At 44.2% G+C, this 16,849-nt stretch overlaps 1 protein-coding gene across 1 annotated transcript in view; it reads left to right on the top strand.

Annotated features, from left to right (window-relative positions):
• VILL (villin like) overlaps positions 1 to 16,849 on the top strand; it is a 337,454-nt gene that overhangs the window by 92,360 nt on the left and 228,245 nt on the right. The window contains exon 3 of the mRNA XM_078665275.1: positions 11,857 to 11,931. Within this exon, the coding sequence (XP_078521401.1) occupies positions 11,857 to 11,931 (75 nt within the window). The remainder of the gene's footprint in view (positions 1 to 11,856; positions 11,932 to 16,849) is intronic.

Below are 16,849 nucleotides of genomic sequence, written 5' to 3'. Positions count from 1 at the left end.
CAGAGTGAACGTATCAACATCGAAACTCAGCCTCCATATTGGAGTGTGCAGATCAAAGTGGAACATTAGAACCTTGGGGCTACATAATATTACTTGTTAGGGAAATCCACATCCCAATTATGTATCAGTTCATCAGAGTAAATGTATCAGTATGCCTCATATGCATAAGATGTCCAGCAAAGATCAACCTGATCTGTTGAGTAGAACCGGCGTCTTATATTGGCGCAAGTAATACCTCAATCCGAACACCAATCCTTGCAAATAGAATAAAATCAATAGTCCTAAATCTTACCATAATTGTTGTGAGCTTAAAATTGGAAAATAGCCACTACTATCAGACTGAATAGTAAACAATTACTAAAACTTTTCAGGAAGTATAACTCTCTCAAAGGCCAAATGGTACATTGTTACACCAATCCTCAGAATGCATATTATTTACATTTATTACCTACATTTTCTTTACCTACTTATTACCTAATTTTATTCCATTCCATATAAGTCGCTATTTAATAGTGCTCAATTCTAGCTCAACTTATCAGAGACTACAACTCTAATCACTAGAATAAGTGGTCCAAATCAGAAGGGATTTAAACTGTCAAATCTAATTCACTCTGTGAATCCGGCTGTCCCTATGTTGTAGTAAAATGGGCAATGCACTTCAAACACTTCCCCTCCTAACAATCAATCATTTGTGCCTTTATTACACTAGCATGAGTAAAGAGATCCTATATCCTGTAGTAAATATTCCTATAATAACATTGTGAAAACGGGGCTTAGGACCCCTGTTGCCAGAGTGCCCACGTTTGTTTTGGGTATAACTGTGCAACAAATATCTCTTCCGTGCAACAAATATCTCTTTTGGAAACACATTTTGTGTCCTTTAGACAGCTGATAATGTGCACCTATGGAACACATGTTGTCTCCTTTAGACAGCTGATAATGTGCACCTATGGAACACATTTTGTGTCCTCTAGAGAGCTGATAATGCTGATCACCCAGGACAATAGAGTTGGACTTAGTGCAATATTACCTTGATTGTCTGAGGGGTAAATATTGAGGCAAGGCACTGCGCACATGCACTTTATGCTCACTAAACTAACAGCATGCAAATATCTTTTTACCATCTAGTTAGGCATTATTTGCGCCACGGTGTATTATAATGGTCTGGATTACTGTTTCGCAGAAGACATTTAACATGATAATGTAGAACAATATTCCTCAGTCACATAATCATCTATAACTTAAACCATTGAATTTAAAAGATTATATGTATTTTTAGTATTTGTGATCCTTGAGCCAATTGTTAATTGTGAATTTTAAATATAATGGTCGCGTTTTACACTGCGTTGATAAATTGCTATGGCCTAATATGGCAGAGAAAAATAAAGATTCGATTTGCTCAGGCAGTACAACATAGTTGGACTACACTGTAAGAGCCTTTTGACCTATCACTTTAAAACTGTGAGTTCTGCTCCTCTGTCATGGTCCTGAAACGGTTCAAGTTGTTTTAGGCTGGATTTCAGGGCATCACTGCATTTGTCACTCTTACTGTGAAAAAGAAGCTGTGGAGAAGTATGGCTCTGGAAGACACCCTGACATCTTTGCAGCTCAGTGACCAAACGTGCTCCAACCAGGTCAACCCTATGGGGAGCGATGTTGACACCCCACCCAGTATCTCAAAGTACTTGAGAATGTGAATGCTCCTATCTTTGGCAACCTCAACCAGATGCTACGTTCTAGGAGGGAATGTGTATAAGTCCACAGATGCTGTCAGTTGTAATTGCTTTGGCCTCCAATTCTGTATTTGGCCAATCTGTATTGATGCAGAACTGGTGCTGTTATGACAAAAGCAGGCACCTGCTTACAGTGACACCAGTTGTGCTTAGAATTATCAGTCATGTCAGATAGGTGAGTCATGCCCATTTAGTCTGCTCTGTGTTCCACAATATATAGTACCGAAGCAGTTTCAAGTTCTCTGTTTGGTCCTACACTAGGATCTGTATATGTTCCATGGCTGTCAAGGCTGTGCAGTACCTCGGAGGCCTCATCATTGTACCATCTCCTCACAACAATACGGAAAGTGGCACAGAGGGGATTTAGGCTTTGGCTGCCTGAGCCAGGCTCTCCTTAATGTCAAGAGAATGGCATTAGCTGAATATTTTCCAAATTAAAGGAAATAAGTTATGAGAGTTGAAAATACAGTATTTTCAAAATGCAAAGCAAGCAAGCTCAGACGCTTACATTATGTTGGTTAATTCCATCTATTATATGCTTGGTGGGCATGAGAAGTTTAGCTGGGAAGCAAACTTTAGAACATCACAAGTAAAAGAACATAGAGCCTTAAACAGTCATGGGATTAGGTGTGTCCATCATGGGCCCAGAAAGGCCAATCCGATACTAGATTTTCAGGATTATCACATAAAATAAAAAATACATTCATTCAATCTCATTGGTACTCATTTATATTGTCAATGGTAATCCTAAAAGCCTGGCATGGATTCTAACCTGCCCTCATAGGCGTACAGTGGACATCTGTTCCACATAGGCCAACACGTCTTTGGAACCTTTCTCTTTCTGCATCATACATTTGTATTTCTCTTAAATTTGTAGAATGTCCCTCCATAGAATGGAAAAGGAGTGGCTTTTTCTTGCCTTTTTGGAAATATGTGGATTTCTTTGCAGGCCATTATATTTGCTCCAGTATGGTCCAAGATAGGCACGTGCCATGCAAACCTTTCATGTTAGGCATTGCCTGCTGCATAACTGACTTTGTCCATGTTGTAGATCAAGGGCAACAGCCTGTCAGTAAACATTGTGACTTTTCTATAAGCACAGTCATCTCCGACTACTTCGGTATCAACAAGTGTCAGGACCTGGCCAGAGCAGACAGTAACACATTGGGAACAGGCAAGGCAAGATGTCCCATGCAACATGGCATGATTTCTACAGGAGCTGTGCAGAAGTGTCTGCAATGACGGGATGCTTGCTTACATGGTTTATGGGGGAGGGAGGGACTGGATTACAGAAGGTTTAATGCTCAACATAGCTTTTTTGTTTTATCTTCAGAGCTGCTAAAAAGGAGGAATGCAATCACCGAGTACAGCAACACCCCTGTTAAAAAGGGGCCAACCATCAGACAGCAGAGTACTTGCTCCAAAACCTTTGGTGTAGCATGGCCTATCCTGCCTCCTTGCAACAAGATGTTGACTCCGTGGGTACGAGAGTCCTTGACTTTGAAGCGCACCAACAGGAACAGGAGCAACCTTCGGTCGAGCTCAGAGACGATGTCCGAACACTCAAGGACCAGCTACTACAGGCGCACCTGAAAGGGGAGGATCTCGAGAATAGACATTGTAGGGAGAATCTGCGTATTAGAGATCTGGAAGAGGGCGCAGAGGGGCCTGACCTGGAGGCTTTTGTGATAGGTCTCTTCTCAGAGATTGTCTTCCCCCAGTCTCTCAAGATAAAGCTGGATGGAACCCACCGTGTGGGGTCACCGCAGCAAGGAGGGAAGAAGCGGCCACGAGATATCATGGCGAAATTCTATTCCTACAAAACTAAGGAGACGGTTTTACAGGCGGCGAGGGCTAAAGACTCCATCTCCTTCCAGAACTTCTCCTGTAGCATCTATCAAGGCGTCGCTCCTGCAACGCTAGTCTGGAGGCAATCGCTCCGACCTGTTACTACTAAACTACGCAATGATAAAATTAGGTATAGATGGACATATCCCTTTGGGCTCAGCTTCGAATTCCAGAACAAGAGACGCCATATTACTGATCTTCAGGAAGGAATGGATCTGCTAGGCGTTTTCGCGTCTGCGGAGACACCAGTGACGGACAACCAGGGAGGATCTACCGCTGGAGGCCCATCCACCTCCGCTTGGTTGCGGCGTTCGCGGCGCTGATTCTTCCTGACTGTCTATTTGGGGGGCTCTTCCGCTTCGTCAATGTTTCACGATGCCTCCCACTGTTAGTAACTCCTCCTGAGGACCTGCGGTAGGGGCCTGCATCTACCGGGTGAGCCGAGAGGTTCGCACTCTTGAGCCCCGCTGCGGCCCCTGCCTCTACACCGATGGAACCTTCTCATCCACTGAAGAACCCTTGGCCTCCACAGGACTTTCTCTGTATCGCTGAATTTTGTCTTTTCAGGTTTACAAATAGTGATCCCACTTATCTGAGTTGCCAAATGTGACCTTAAACACTGCCATACTGCTTACTGTCTTGATTGCCCTATGGAGCGGGCGTGGACCGGGTCCTCGGACCTGAAGTCCTCAATGATCTCAAAGGGGTCCTTTTGACCTCATGACGAGATCAGAACTTTTGCTTGTTTCTCCAGCTTGTGTTCATTTGTTCTTTCTTTTTTAGGGGGTTTTGGGTGGGGTTGGGTGGGGTGGCGGTGGCAGCTTTTTAACTACTGTTTTTCTGGAGGCTGGGCTGTTAGAAGAGGATGCCATCGGCTGTCTGTAGCTTTCTGTAATTTTGTGGGGGCATCCCTGGGGGGGCTCTGAGGGGTTACAATGGGCGTGAGGGGATTGTCGTTGCCTTACTGCTGCTATGACGCCAATCGCCATTGCCACCTGGAATGTCAAGGGCCTTAATTCTCCACAGAAGCGGCTCAAAGTCTGGAAATACATAGTAGACCATCATTTAGATGTGGTGGCGCTGCAAGAGACCCACTTAACCAGATCGGAAAACTCCCGCCTTAAGCACAAACTCTTCCCCCTCATTTACAGATCCTCTGAACACACGAAACACTGGGAGGTAGCCATAATGTTTCGCTCTGCTATCCAATTCCAACCCCTGGGAGTCCACAGCGAACAGGACGGCCGCTGGATCATGGTCAAGCGCCGCCTTAGGGGACGATTTTGCACCTTTGCGGCTCTATATGCTCCCCATGCAGGCCAGACGACTTTCTTACACACAGTTTTGGGGAAATTCACAGATTTTGCAGAAGGCCAACTGATTCTGATGGGTGATTTTAATTTAATCTGGCAGAAAGAGCTTGATAGTACCCATTTACAGCGTGTAGATGCAGGCTCCTTTTCAGGGAAAACACAACAGCAAATGCGAGAACTAGGCCTTTTGGACACATGGCGCACGCTTTACCCACAGACACGTGAATATACGTTTTTTTCCCACGTTCACCGTACCTATTCCCATTGGGGCTATATATTCATTAGTCAGTCGTTATAGGGTGACTTGCAAGACGCTAAGATCGCTCCTCTACCATCCCCGACCATAGTTTGTATTCATTCTGTCTTCAATGGCGGGGTACTGCGCTGACGACTCCCAAATGGTACTTTCCTCCCTCTCTTGTTCGTGATAAGGAATCGTGTACTAAACTACGGACCGTCATCACTGAATTTTTTAAGGTCAATCGACCAGAGGACACATCAGAGTTCATAACCTGGGACACCTTAAAGGCTGTTCTCCGAGGTGAATGCATAACTCTTAATACCGCCCTGAACAGACAGCGCGCTCGTGAGCGGGAATCCCTGGAAACCTAATTATCCACTCTTGAAGGTCTTCATAAAACTAACCCCACGAGGCAAACACAACGCCAACTCACAGCTCTTAGAGGTAAATTGAGGACCATTTATACTAATAGGGCGAAATTCACTCATCCTAAACTGCGCCACCTTTCCTACACCCAAGGTAACAAAGTTGGTAGACACTTAGCCCGTCAACTGAGGGACAAGCGGGAGAAAGAGTACATTGGTGGCATCTTGGACCCGTCGGGGACGGTAGTGCATAAAGATGAGGATAAGGCGGCCATTTTTGGGTCTTTCTATTGGGACCTATACCCCGGAGATTCTTTAGATGAGATGGCGCAGCAAGAATACCTCCAGTCATTGCCTCTGCCACAAGTTTCGGATGCATGGAATGACCTTCTCACTGCCCCTATCACCTTGGAGGATGTCACCTCAGCCATCAAAGCCTTGAAACCTAATAAAGCTCCGGGGCCTGAAGGCTACACGGCTCTTTTCTATAAGACTTTTACCCCTGACCTGTCTCCCTATCTCGACACCCTTTTTAACAAAAATGGCAGAAGACGGTGCGACCTCGGGTACGATGTTGGAAGCAGCGATCTCAGTCATCCCCAAGCCAGGCAAAGACCCCCAATGTTGCGCCTCTTATAGGCCTATATCCCTGTTAAACTTAGATGCTAACCTATACTCCTCCATCATTGCCAAACGCCTAAATGATCTCATGCCCTTTCTTATCCACCCTGACCAGTCCGGTTTCATTAAAGGCCGCCAGACGCACGATAACACCTGCAGAATTATACATCTTATAGAGAAGGCTAACTGGCGTCAATTCCCAGCGGCCTTAGTAGGCCTGGATGCCGTGAAGGCCTTTGATAGGGTTGATTGGGCTTTCCTCTTCCGCACACTCACGGCATTTGGCTTCGCTCCCAAATTTCTTAACATGATCAGGGCTAATTATCGTCTTCCCCACTCCAAGGTGGTCGTCAATGGGGTGCCTTCGCCTACTTTTCCAAATTCGAGAGGGACCCGACAGGGTTGTCCCCTCTCTCCCTTACTTTTTGCCCTAAGCATCGAACCTCTGGCCCTTGCAATCAGGAATAGCCCGGTTATCCGGGACATCCAGTTCACAGGGGAACCCCAGAAAATATCCCTATTTGCGGACGATGTCCTTTTTTCCTTGTCGGAGTTTGAAACCTCTCTCACGGGTCTGCAGTCGGAACTTGAACGCTACGAGCTCGTTTCTGGGTTTAAAATTAATTCTAGTAAATCATTTATACTGAATCTTACCCTATCACCGGAGGCGGTCCTTAGACTCAGATCTCTCACCTCACTGGCTTGGGCCTCTACAACCATTCAATACCTGGGGGTCCAACTGACATCAAGTATTCGCGGGATATATGCAGCTAACTTCCCTTCGCTCCTCACGCGCATCCAAGTGGAGCTCACAAAGTGGAAGCCGCTCTTCCTATCATGGCTAGGCCGCATTCACGCTGTGAAGGTGACTCTCCTGCCCAAGCTACTTTATCTATTTCAAGCATTACCTATTGAGCTGGAGCGTGATTTTTTTCGGCGAATGAAGGCCATGATTGTGCGTTTTATTTGGCAGGGTGGTCGAGCGCGCTTCTCTTACTTGTTGCTTCGCCGCTCCCACACTGAGGGGGTGTTGGATTTACCAGACATTCATCTATACTATAAGGCGGCCCAACTGAGAGTTTTAGTCGAATGGTCCCAACGAGACTCTGAGAAACACTGGTTCCATATGGACCGTAGCGTGACGGGCCAGACTATTTGGGATTTGGTTTGGTGCCCTCGCAAGGACAGACCTCCGAACACATACATTAGTACACCTAGGCGGACCACTCTTAAAGTTTGGGACACAATATCGGGCGACGATAGATGGACCTCTTTCCCGTCGCCTTTTACCCCAATCCACCACAATCCAGCGTTTCCCCCAGCCCAACCATGAGGGGCCCTTTGAGGCATGGAAGAAGGGTGGTTGTCTTGCTCTCATTCACTTGTTCCACAACTGTGATCCTCTCACCTTCGACGACTGTAAGAGGGAATTTGACTTAGAAAACACAGAAAGGTACCACTACACGCAATTGATGCACTGGGCTCTTACTCCTCAAATTCAGGAAGCTGCTACTTGTCCCTTTACAAAATTTGAAGCCTTCCTTTCCAAAACCGCTTCTATGAAAGGGGTGATTTCCTTCATCTATAGTTTCTTGCTTAAGACTGCGCTCTCCCCGCGCCCTAGATACATGCCCATGTGGGAGGGTCTGGTCCAGCGCCCAATTTCCGACTTGTGGACTCACCTCTGGTCCGATATTTCCCGCTTTAATCACTCCACGGACCTCAGGGAAGCCCGTCTCAAGACCATGATGGATTGGTATTTACACCCTTCCAACAAATCTTCCCCACGTCTTCGGACAGATGCTGGAGAGGATGTGGGCTTCTGGGTGACTTTAGGCACATATGGTGGGACTGCCCAACTATCCGCCCATTCTGGGAATTTTTTTGAGCTCAAATGAAGGATATGCTGGGATATCCGGTCCCTACCACCATGGCGGGGACCCTCCTGGGGCTCCGAGATCCCGCTCTTGAACATCAGACCCGAGCTGACAAAATGATTATGTGGCTCTGCATTGGCGCGGCTAAGGTCACCCTGGTGGCCGCTTGGAAGAGGAGGGAGGCTCCGGCGATTTCTCTCTGGCATTCTCGTCTCTGGAGATTTCTAAGTCTGGAACGTATGGACGATATCTTTAGAGACGACTACAAGAACTTTGAATTCAAATGGGGTCCCCTGGTTTCCTTCCTCTCTCGGGTCCTCCCTTCTGCAGTTTTCCCCCATTCCATCAGAGTTCTCCATCTTTTTCAATTTTGATTAATGTATGAAAAGCCGTCCAGTCTCCGGATTGTTTGTTTGTTGCCGCCACCACGGGTAGGGTGGGGGGAGGGCATGGGGGGGGGGGGGTTGGGTTGTTTTCTGTTGTTGTCCTATACAGGCCCGTCCCACGTTGGAACACGAGGTGTTGAGCTGGATTTCGTTCTCCTATAGCACCCCAGATGTATGCTCTGGAGAAGGTATTGTCATGGTCCTACGATAAGTTTGACACTGAACTGCCTGATTGCTTAGCAATATTGTATGTTGGTCATAATTTTACATTGTTCAGGAAAAAAGAAACGCTCCGACTGTTTAGCAGCTGTAACTTTTATTTACGTTCCTTAATAGGAAACGGAGCTGACTTATTCTGATTGAGGCCCTCAGCCTATTTACCAACTTCCTTTGCAGCTGATGTTCCACTGTGTGGATCTCTTGATGGTACAAGTTTTTGCCTGTGTAATGTATGCACCGAAATTTCTAATAAAAACATCTTTGAAAAAAAAAATCTGAAATTGCCTTAACGCAGAGATAAAATCTGCTCCCTCTCTTTGGAGCTTCCATAAGTTACTAAAAACGTGGCTCTTTTATAAATCCTAACCTGGTTCTTAAAGCGCCGAGACAACTTAGGGTAATTGTTTGCGCTTTATAAACTTAAATCAAATAAAATCCAGTGTCGGCTTCCCTTATGGTGATATTGTCATCAATCCACAGATCACATTTACTTATGGAAAAAAATATGTCATTTTTGAAGATTGTCTTGTAGAGAAAATCTCCAACTATGAACTGTGTAGGTGGTGTTCCAGAGATGTTTTGCAGCTCATTTACAAATTGGAAAGCCACTCCAGTTTCAAGTATGAAAGCAGTCAATATATGTGCATATTTCATTGATTTACGTGTAATGAGCTTCTCCGCTGGGAAAATATTTTGTCGTGGGGGGAAAATAGTAGTTTAAGTACACCTAGTGGTTCATAGGTACATTTTTGAAATCCACCAAATGAATATACGTTGAGGTGCAGTCTTGACAGCATTCTGTATAGCCACCAAAACGTGTTAACCTACACAATATGAAGGTGTAAATCCATGATGAGTAGCATTTCAAATGTTTTAATGAATCTGGTGTTTAGTGGGATTGGGTAATAGAGTGGTTACTCATACGTTGGCATGACATCTGTTTCCGGTGTACATGCATTCATATGAGTGGTATTAATCTATTCTTTCATCCATGTAAGGAGACATCTTAATTTAAATTGCCAGCTCTATGCTTCCAAACTAAATTTCATAAAAATACATACAAATATCTGAATACACGTAGGAGTTTTCTTTTTTAATAGCTTTCTTTATTGGATTTAACCATTTCAACAACAGCCAAACAAATTACAAACATAAACATTATGGTGCCGCTCACTTCCAGTCCATGTGCGATTAGTATAGCAATTTCTGATTACACTCTGTCTCCACAGTCTTGACAGTTTATTTTCCTCCAGTTCTTTAAGAACTAGCTTAGACTGTAGTGTGTTCAGCTCTGGGACTTATGTGAATTTCATTTTGCATCCTTCTAGTTCATTCCTGATTTGTAGGCATCTAAAGAATTGTGAATTGTGCAGTTAACATTTGTCTACTAACTGCCCAAATGCTTTGATATGACTGGTTTCCCAGATTTCACCAACTCTAAAGATTCCATGGAACCCTGTTAGTCATTTAACTGCTGGCAGACACGTCCCTCTCCTTAGTGGGGGGTTGGTTCCTTAGTTATTTTCCCTTGCCAAACCATCACTCTTAGTGTTCTCTGCCAACACTCCATTGGTATTCTGGTGACTGTGGTATTGCCTAGGACAATTTCTTCCCATACATCTTTGACAAATTTGAGCTCTCCAGGATATCCCTAGAGGGTCTTTCTGTCAGCGGTCTTCATACATTGGTCTGTTCAGGTGTCCTTTACATCTTGCTTCTGCCCACCACACCCTCGAGCTTGCGGCAATGTGTCAGTCCACTTCGGCCATTGTCTCTCATCATGAGTGAAGAAGACATTCTTCTCTTAGGCGTGTGCACATACGCCTAGAAGGTAGTTTAATCTCTGCTTTCATTTCTGCTTTACTTTCATGTTTTTAATTTTATTTATTTAGTGATTAATAATTTTTTACTTACTTTCTTTTTGCAAAACTATACATGCCACCTTTATCCGGTGGCATTTAAATTTGTAATTACTTTTACGCTTGCAATGTCTATTGCATATGCTTGCAAACAAATAAACATATGTAATATTTACCATACCAAGCCATGTTGGAGAAGTGGAGAAGTGTGGCTCACTGGTTAGAGGAGGCAGACCCTGAAGCAGAGGTCAGACCCGGGACCAGGGTTCAATTCCCGACGCGGCAGGGCCTTGAGCCCAAATATCCACGGACTCGATAATTCTCGCTTCGGTGCCTACTCGAATCACGGGTTCACACTCTGCAGCTCTGGGCATTAGCCTGCTTAATCTCCACTACGGCCCCCCCGCGGCGGGATGCCTGGCTTTCACCTTGGGGAAGCCAGGACGGGTTCCCAAGGCAAGCGCCGAGATGCCTATGGGTAATCGAGCGCTATATAAGAACGCATAATAATAATAATAATAATGTTGGCTTTTGCAATGCTTGTTTTTGTTAAATCTAGGCAAGCAAATAGAAGAGGTTAAACGGATATACATTTAATCTCCCCTGTTTTTCTGTGAGCCTCACACTCTCCCCTGCTTAGTGGCAAACATTTGAAAACCAGGCTTACAGTGGTCCATGCAAGTGTCCGTAGGTAATAGACCGGAGTTTTGTCGCAAAATTTAGGGGTTACACCCTTGCCCCCCCAAAATATGTTTGGAGAAATGAGTCTAAGTTGTTGGACATCTCTGCACAATTATTCATAGATAAGGGCTAAGCAGTGTCAGGGCTGCATCATAACAGTTCATCCACAAGTAACAACAACCCTTCCAGCCTACAGCCTCTTGGAAACTTCCAGAGAGTATATCCCTTCGTATCCCTTCCCTATGTATATAGAGATAACTATAATCACCAGTCTCTTCTTTGTGTGACTTTACATCATGTACATTTGCAATTTTTTTCTGTGTGTATCTTTTATGTAACACATGTAATCCTAAATCCTTATGTTTTGCAACTGGTTCTTATGTAAAGCGCTCTGACACCTTCGGGTAAAGTTTGCGCTATAAAAAATCGCATTAAATAAAAATAAAATAAATTAAATAAACTCCTGAATGTCTTGAAGGTAATCTTGCATATACGCATGGAGTCAATGTAGTATGAACAAACCGCAGACAGACCCCTGTCAGAAGACATGTTTTTCTTTTTTGGGGGGATTCTAATATACTATTTTATCTTACATTTGTACAATGCTTGTAATCCTTTATTAGGACCTCATGCATGTGACTGTACTTGCAGAAATGGCTGCAGAACTACTTGGTATGCATGTTTAAAAAGTCACCTCTCTTATCTTGTTGCAGAAAATGGAGATGGTCCCACTTCCGGAAAAGGCCTATGGGAGTTTTTTTGAAGGTGACTGCTACATCCTCCTGCATGTGAGTATGATGGGCCTCCTTTGTAAGTATATACTTCTATTGAACAGCCTTAGTTATGTGCGGAACACCTTGTGTCGCTGTGACTCCTCGATTTCAAGGGCAACTGCTCTGTGACCGTGCTGGTACAACCGGTTTTAGCCAGAGCAAAACAGGTTTGAACATTGCTGTTACCTGAATCAGTATGCATGCAGCTCTAAGAGCAATCCATCAATCAACCAAAAATATTGAAAAAAAATGGCTTCTTTAACCTTCGGTTTTTTAGGGCATTCAGAGGATTTCAACATCATTATTGGAATTTGAACATCCAGGTTGTCCATAATAAACACTATATTGACCTGCATATGCCACAAAGTATCTACTAGCTTACGTCACACAGAGACGAACATATTGCTGAAGCGTTAGAACCTGATTTAGAGTTTGGTGAATGGGCTACTCTGTTAAAACGGGATGGACCTCCTGTTCGCCTTGTGCTTGTAATAAGGCTGAAGTAACTGCTCCACCGAACTCTAAATTAGGTCCTCAGTTCCTTTTCCAAATAGCAGAATGAAGCATTATCAATTTCATTTTCTATATTTGGTATTCTTTATAATGAATGGCGGTTCTCCTACATTTGGTAACCTTAAGCGAGCCAATGCTTAATTTGAGCTGTGGTTTCCGGGGCTGTGTACCGGTACTTACACAACACCCCAGCACTTATGACAGATGCCACATGGTGGTGCTGTTTGTGTAATTTAGAGAAAGCAGAACAACCTGTTTATTAATTAAATGTACAATAGATCCAACTAACTCCTGCCACCCAAGGCAGTCTTATTGCTTCGCGGGCCTTAAATAGTCTGAATTGTCACACTTGGAGCAGTGTGATGGTTCGAAGTATTGCAGGTACTGTGATTTGCCACGTCCAGTGGGTAGAGCAAGCTGCAGTGGCCTTTTGACGAGAGACCTGGGACTTACTTTTTTACAAATTAAGCACTGATTAGCAAATACACATTGAATAAATGTGGTATCATCCAGTTCTTATTAAAAACTGTTGGTGGCCTCAACATTTTGAACCAGTTAAATGTAGATTGGTTTTAAAGCCAGTTGGCTGCTCTAAATTATGATGCAGATTCCTGTTGTCGTGCATAAAATCTTGAGCCGCATTATGAACTCGCAATAGTGCCACAATTGTGTGTGCTTCTCATTTTGCACACATTCATTTGTGTTTCTTCATTCATAAGCCTAATCATCAGTGTGGACGCACGCCCTCTATTGGGATAGCGTAAATACACACTTTACATTTTTCACAAGTTTATGATGTTGCGTGTAACTGACACCATGGCATATTCTTAGCTAAAAGATGAGGGCACACACCTATAATTGTACAGACACATGGGCATATATATCAAGGTTTGCGTTGCCCTTGTGCTACGCAAGGGCGACGCAAAACCTAAATGAGATTTATCAAGCCATGCAAGGCCACTTTGCGTGGCACTGAGACGCTTGGTAAATCTAGGGAATGCAAAGCAGCGCAGATCGATGCCCCATGGCTGCGTCCCATGGTGGAGCGTTGGTGTTCCTACATATCCATCTATGGATTCTGCGACATTCCCAATTTTACCAACATTGGTAGACCTGGGAATGTGTCAGAATTGTAAGCCTCCCCATCAGAGGGGCAACGAGGAGAAATATCTATTTCTCCTCATTGTTTCCTCGTTTAAAGTGTTCTGAGGAATGTTTTTGTGCAGGAAGATTTCCCTTCCTGCACAAAAACGATCCTGCCTGCAAAGTGGGCACCTTTGCAACATGACGCAGGGGTGCCTGCATTGGTGCTAGGCAGCCAAAAGTGAGCCAACACTAGGAAAGGACAAGAATGCGCTGTATAAGGGTAAATACGGCGCATTCCTTCCCTTTCACGCAGCGCCACAAGGTGACTTGCACCGTTGTGTTGTATGAATTTTTGATAAATATGGCCCACACTGTTTATGATACAACCCTTGCACTTCATACAGAAGCACAAAAACAAATGCAGTGCTTATTACATATTTTCATATCAGCAATGTAACATATGGAGTCTGAGAAGCATCAGACTAAAGAAATCACATAAGTATGGGGAAATATCTCTTTTAATAAAGTAATTTCTATTTTCAGGGCTACTCTTTTATCCTTTAGAAGGAGGCAATGTATCTTCAAAATTCACCTGTTACAGGCAATAATACGTGGGAGTGGATTATCTCCTTATTAAAGCTCCTACTTTATTTTCTTACTAGCAGCCCGTCCCGACGTTGTCCGGGTATGAATTGCTGCCGGCCAGTAGTATATTGTTTTGTAGGATTTCGTTTTGATAACATTTCTTATCTGTGACAGGCCTGTGAAATGCTCCGATTCACAGTGCACTGCTGATGCACTTAAGAGTGCGCGTTCAGTAGCGTGTGAACTCGAGTTTCCCTACTTTATTTATCCTTGCAATATTATATAGAGCAAACTCGACAACATGGCATGAGCACAATTTACATTACAGAAGAACACATTCATTTGTGGTAGGCACGGGGAGACAAAGCGATTTGCCTGGAATCACAGTATGTTGAGCTGATGCCGAGATTCGAACGTAGCTCCCCAGCTCTAAAGTTCGCAATTCTAGAACTTGTGGCGGGAGGTGTGTCTAAAAGTGTATGTCGGTGCTGGCCATCAATGAGAGAGACCTGTGCATTTTTCAAATGGGTGGTGAAAAAATATGAGTATGTTGATGGAGATGTGGGCCGCCGTGCCACCAATGTACTTACCAGGGGAAGATAAACACCCATTATTCCGCAACTTTCTTTCCGCCTACCATCACTCCGCATACTTTCATTACGAAAGTACCATGACTCAGCAATGCCATTATAACGCATGGCATTACATTTTATATGCGTTTACCACGCATACATTTACAACGAAATTCGTTGTAAATGCATGAATGGTAAAAGCATGCTTTTTTTATGTTTGGATAAGGTAAGTATGGGTATAGGGGTATATGTTTTGGGGTACTGAGGTATATGTTTTGGGGTGTTTGGGTATTTTAAGGGTTCAGATATAGTTTAGGGTTATGGGGTACAGGGGTAGTTTTAGGGTTTGGGGATAGGTATGGGTTTTGGGGTACATGGGTATTTTTAGGGTTCAGGGCTAGGTTTGGGTTTTGGGGTATAGGAGTATTTGTAGGGTTCAGGGGTAGGTTTGGGTTTTGGGGTACAGGGGAATTTTAAGGGTTCAGGGCTAGGTTTGGGTTTTGGGGTACAGGGGTATTTTTAAGGTTCAGGGCTAGGTTTGGGTTTTGGGGTACAGGGGTATTTTATGGTTCAGGGGTAGGTTTGGGTTTTGGGGTACAGGGTTATTTTTAGGGTTCAGGGCTAGGTGTGGGTTTTGGGGTACAGGGATATTTTTAGGGCTATGGGGTAGGTTTGGGTTTTGGGGTACAAGTGTATTTTAAGGGTTCAGGGCTAGGTTTGGGTTTTGGGGTACAGGGGTATTTTAGGGTTCAGGGGTAGGTTTGGGTTTTGGGGTACAGTGGTATTTTTAGGGTTCAGAGCTAGGTTTGGGTTTTGGGGTACAGGGGTATTTTTAGGGTTCAGGGGTAGGTTTGGGTTTAGAGGTACAGGGGTATTTATAGGGTTCACGGCTAGGTTTGGGGTTTGGGGTACAGGGGTATTTTTAGGGTTTAGGGATAGGTTTGAGTTTTGAGGTACAGGGTATATTTATAGGGTTAAGATGGGTTAGTGTTTAAGGGTGTTGGGGTATTTTAAGGAGTAAGGGTGGGTTGTGATTATGGGGTGCAGGGGTATTTAAAGGGAGCAGGGTGGGATTAGCACACGATATGAGATATGGCATGAAGGGCGGAACGTACCACACGCCCCCAGCGTTTGTCACGCCCCCAGCACACGCCCACAGCACAACGCAGACACGCCCACAAGGGACTACTTTGCTGGCACGGTTCTTTTACCTTTTAAATGTATATGGTGAGCGTCTGCATAGCCTATGTCCTTCTGCTGCAACTGCCCTTTCCAACGCTGTATTGGGTGTTGTGATTGGTGCTGTGGTTCCTGAGATTACCCGCCTCAAAGGTTTGGGCTCTCTCTTTATTATATTAGTATAGATTACAGGCGTGCTATGATGTCATTATGCGCCTGTTACAACAAAAGTACGTCACTAGTTACTTGCAGTAATTTGTCATAAGCAAGTAGTGACATAACAGCTCCTCTGACCACTGTTTGGTTTCAGGGTGAGATTTCAGCGCTTTCTTTCTGCCCTTTCAGCGACCTCACCCACAGAAGAAAGCACTAACACTGCTTCCTTGTGAAAGCAGCAGCAGTCCGCGCATGAAGATGCCCTCCCACTCAGCGGTCCCGCCTTCCTCTGCGTTTGCCACAGGCATGTCATATCTTTTTATGTGCGTGTTCTCCACCCCGACTGCGGAGTCTCCATAATCATAAACTTACTAATTCAGTTTTTGGAATTCCAAAACAAACTTAAACTTACACAACAGTCTAAGTTTACCTTTTGAATCAGGCCCAACGTTCCAAAGCAGTTTTTTTTATTTCATAGTAACTAGTTTAATAAATAACCTTTCTGCAACAGAAACAGACATAATGGCAAAATGGTTAAAAAAAACACTGCCTTGTCAAAATCTTGCTCTTGAATCCTACAGAACACATCTTGCAGGGCTTAGTCCTATAGCAAAGGTTATGTTACATAATAAACTATGTATTGGTGAGAGCAGGTGGCCTAATGGCTAGGGCTCGGCAAAGACATGCAACATCCTTTTGATTCTGGGCAAATCACTTAACCTCCCCGTGCCTAACAAAAATGAATGTGATGTGTCCTCATGTAACGCAACTGGTGCTTGTGTAAAGCGCTCCGATACCTTCGGGTCAAGTTCGCGCTATATAAAACTCCGTAAAAAAAAAAA

The sequence above is a fragment of the Lissotriton helveticus genome, chromosome 10, assembly GCF_964261635.1.
Source record: "Lissotriton helveticus chromosome 10, aLisHel1.1, whole genome shotgun sequence".
Taxonomy (NCBI): domain Eukaryota; kingdom Metazoa; phylum Chordata; class Amphibia; order Caudata; family Salamandridae; genus Lissotriton; species Lissotriton helveticus.
Note: the sequence above shows the minus strand (reverse complement) of the source record. Positions and strands in the feature narration are given on the sequence as shown.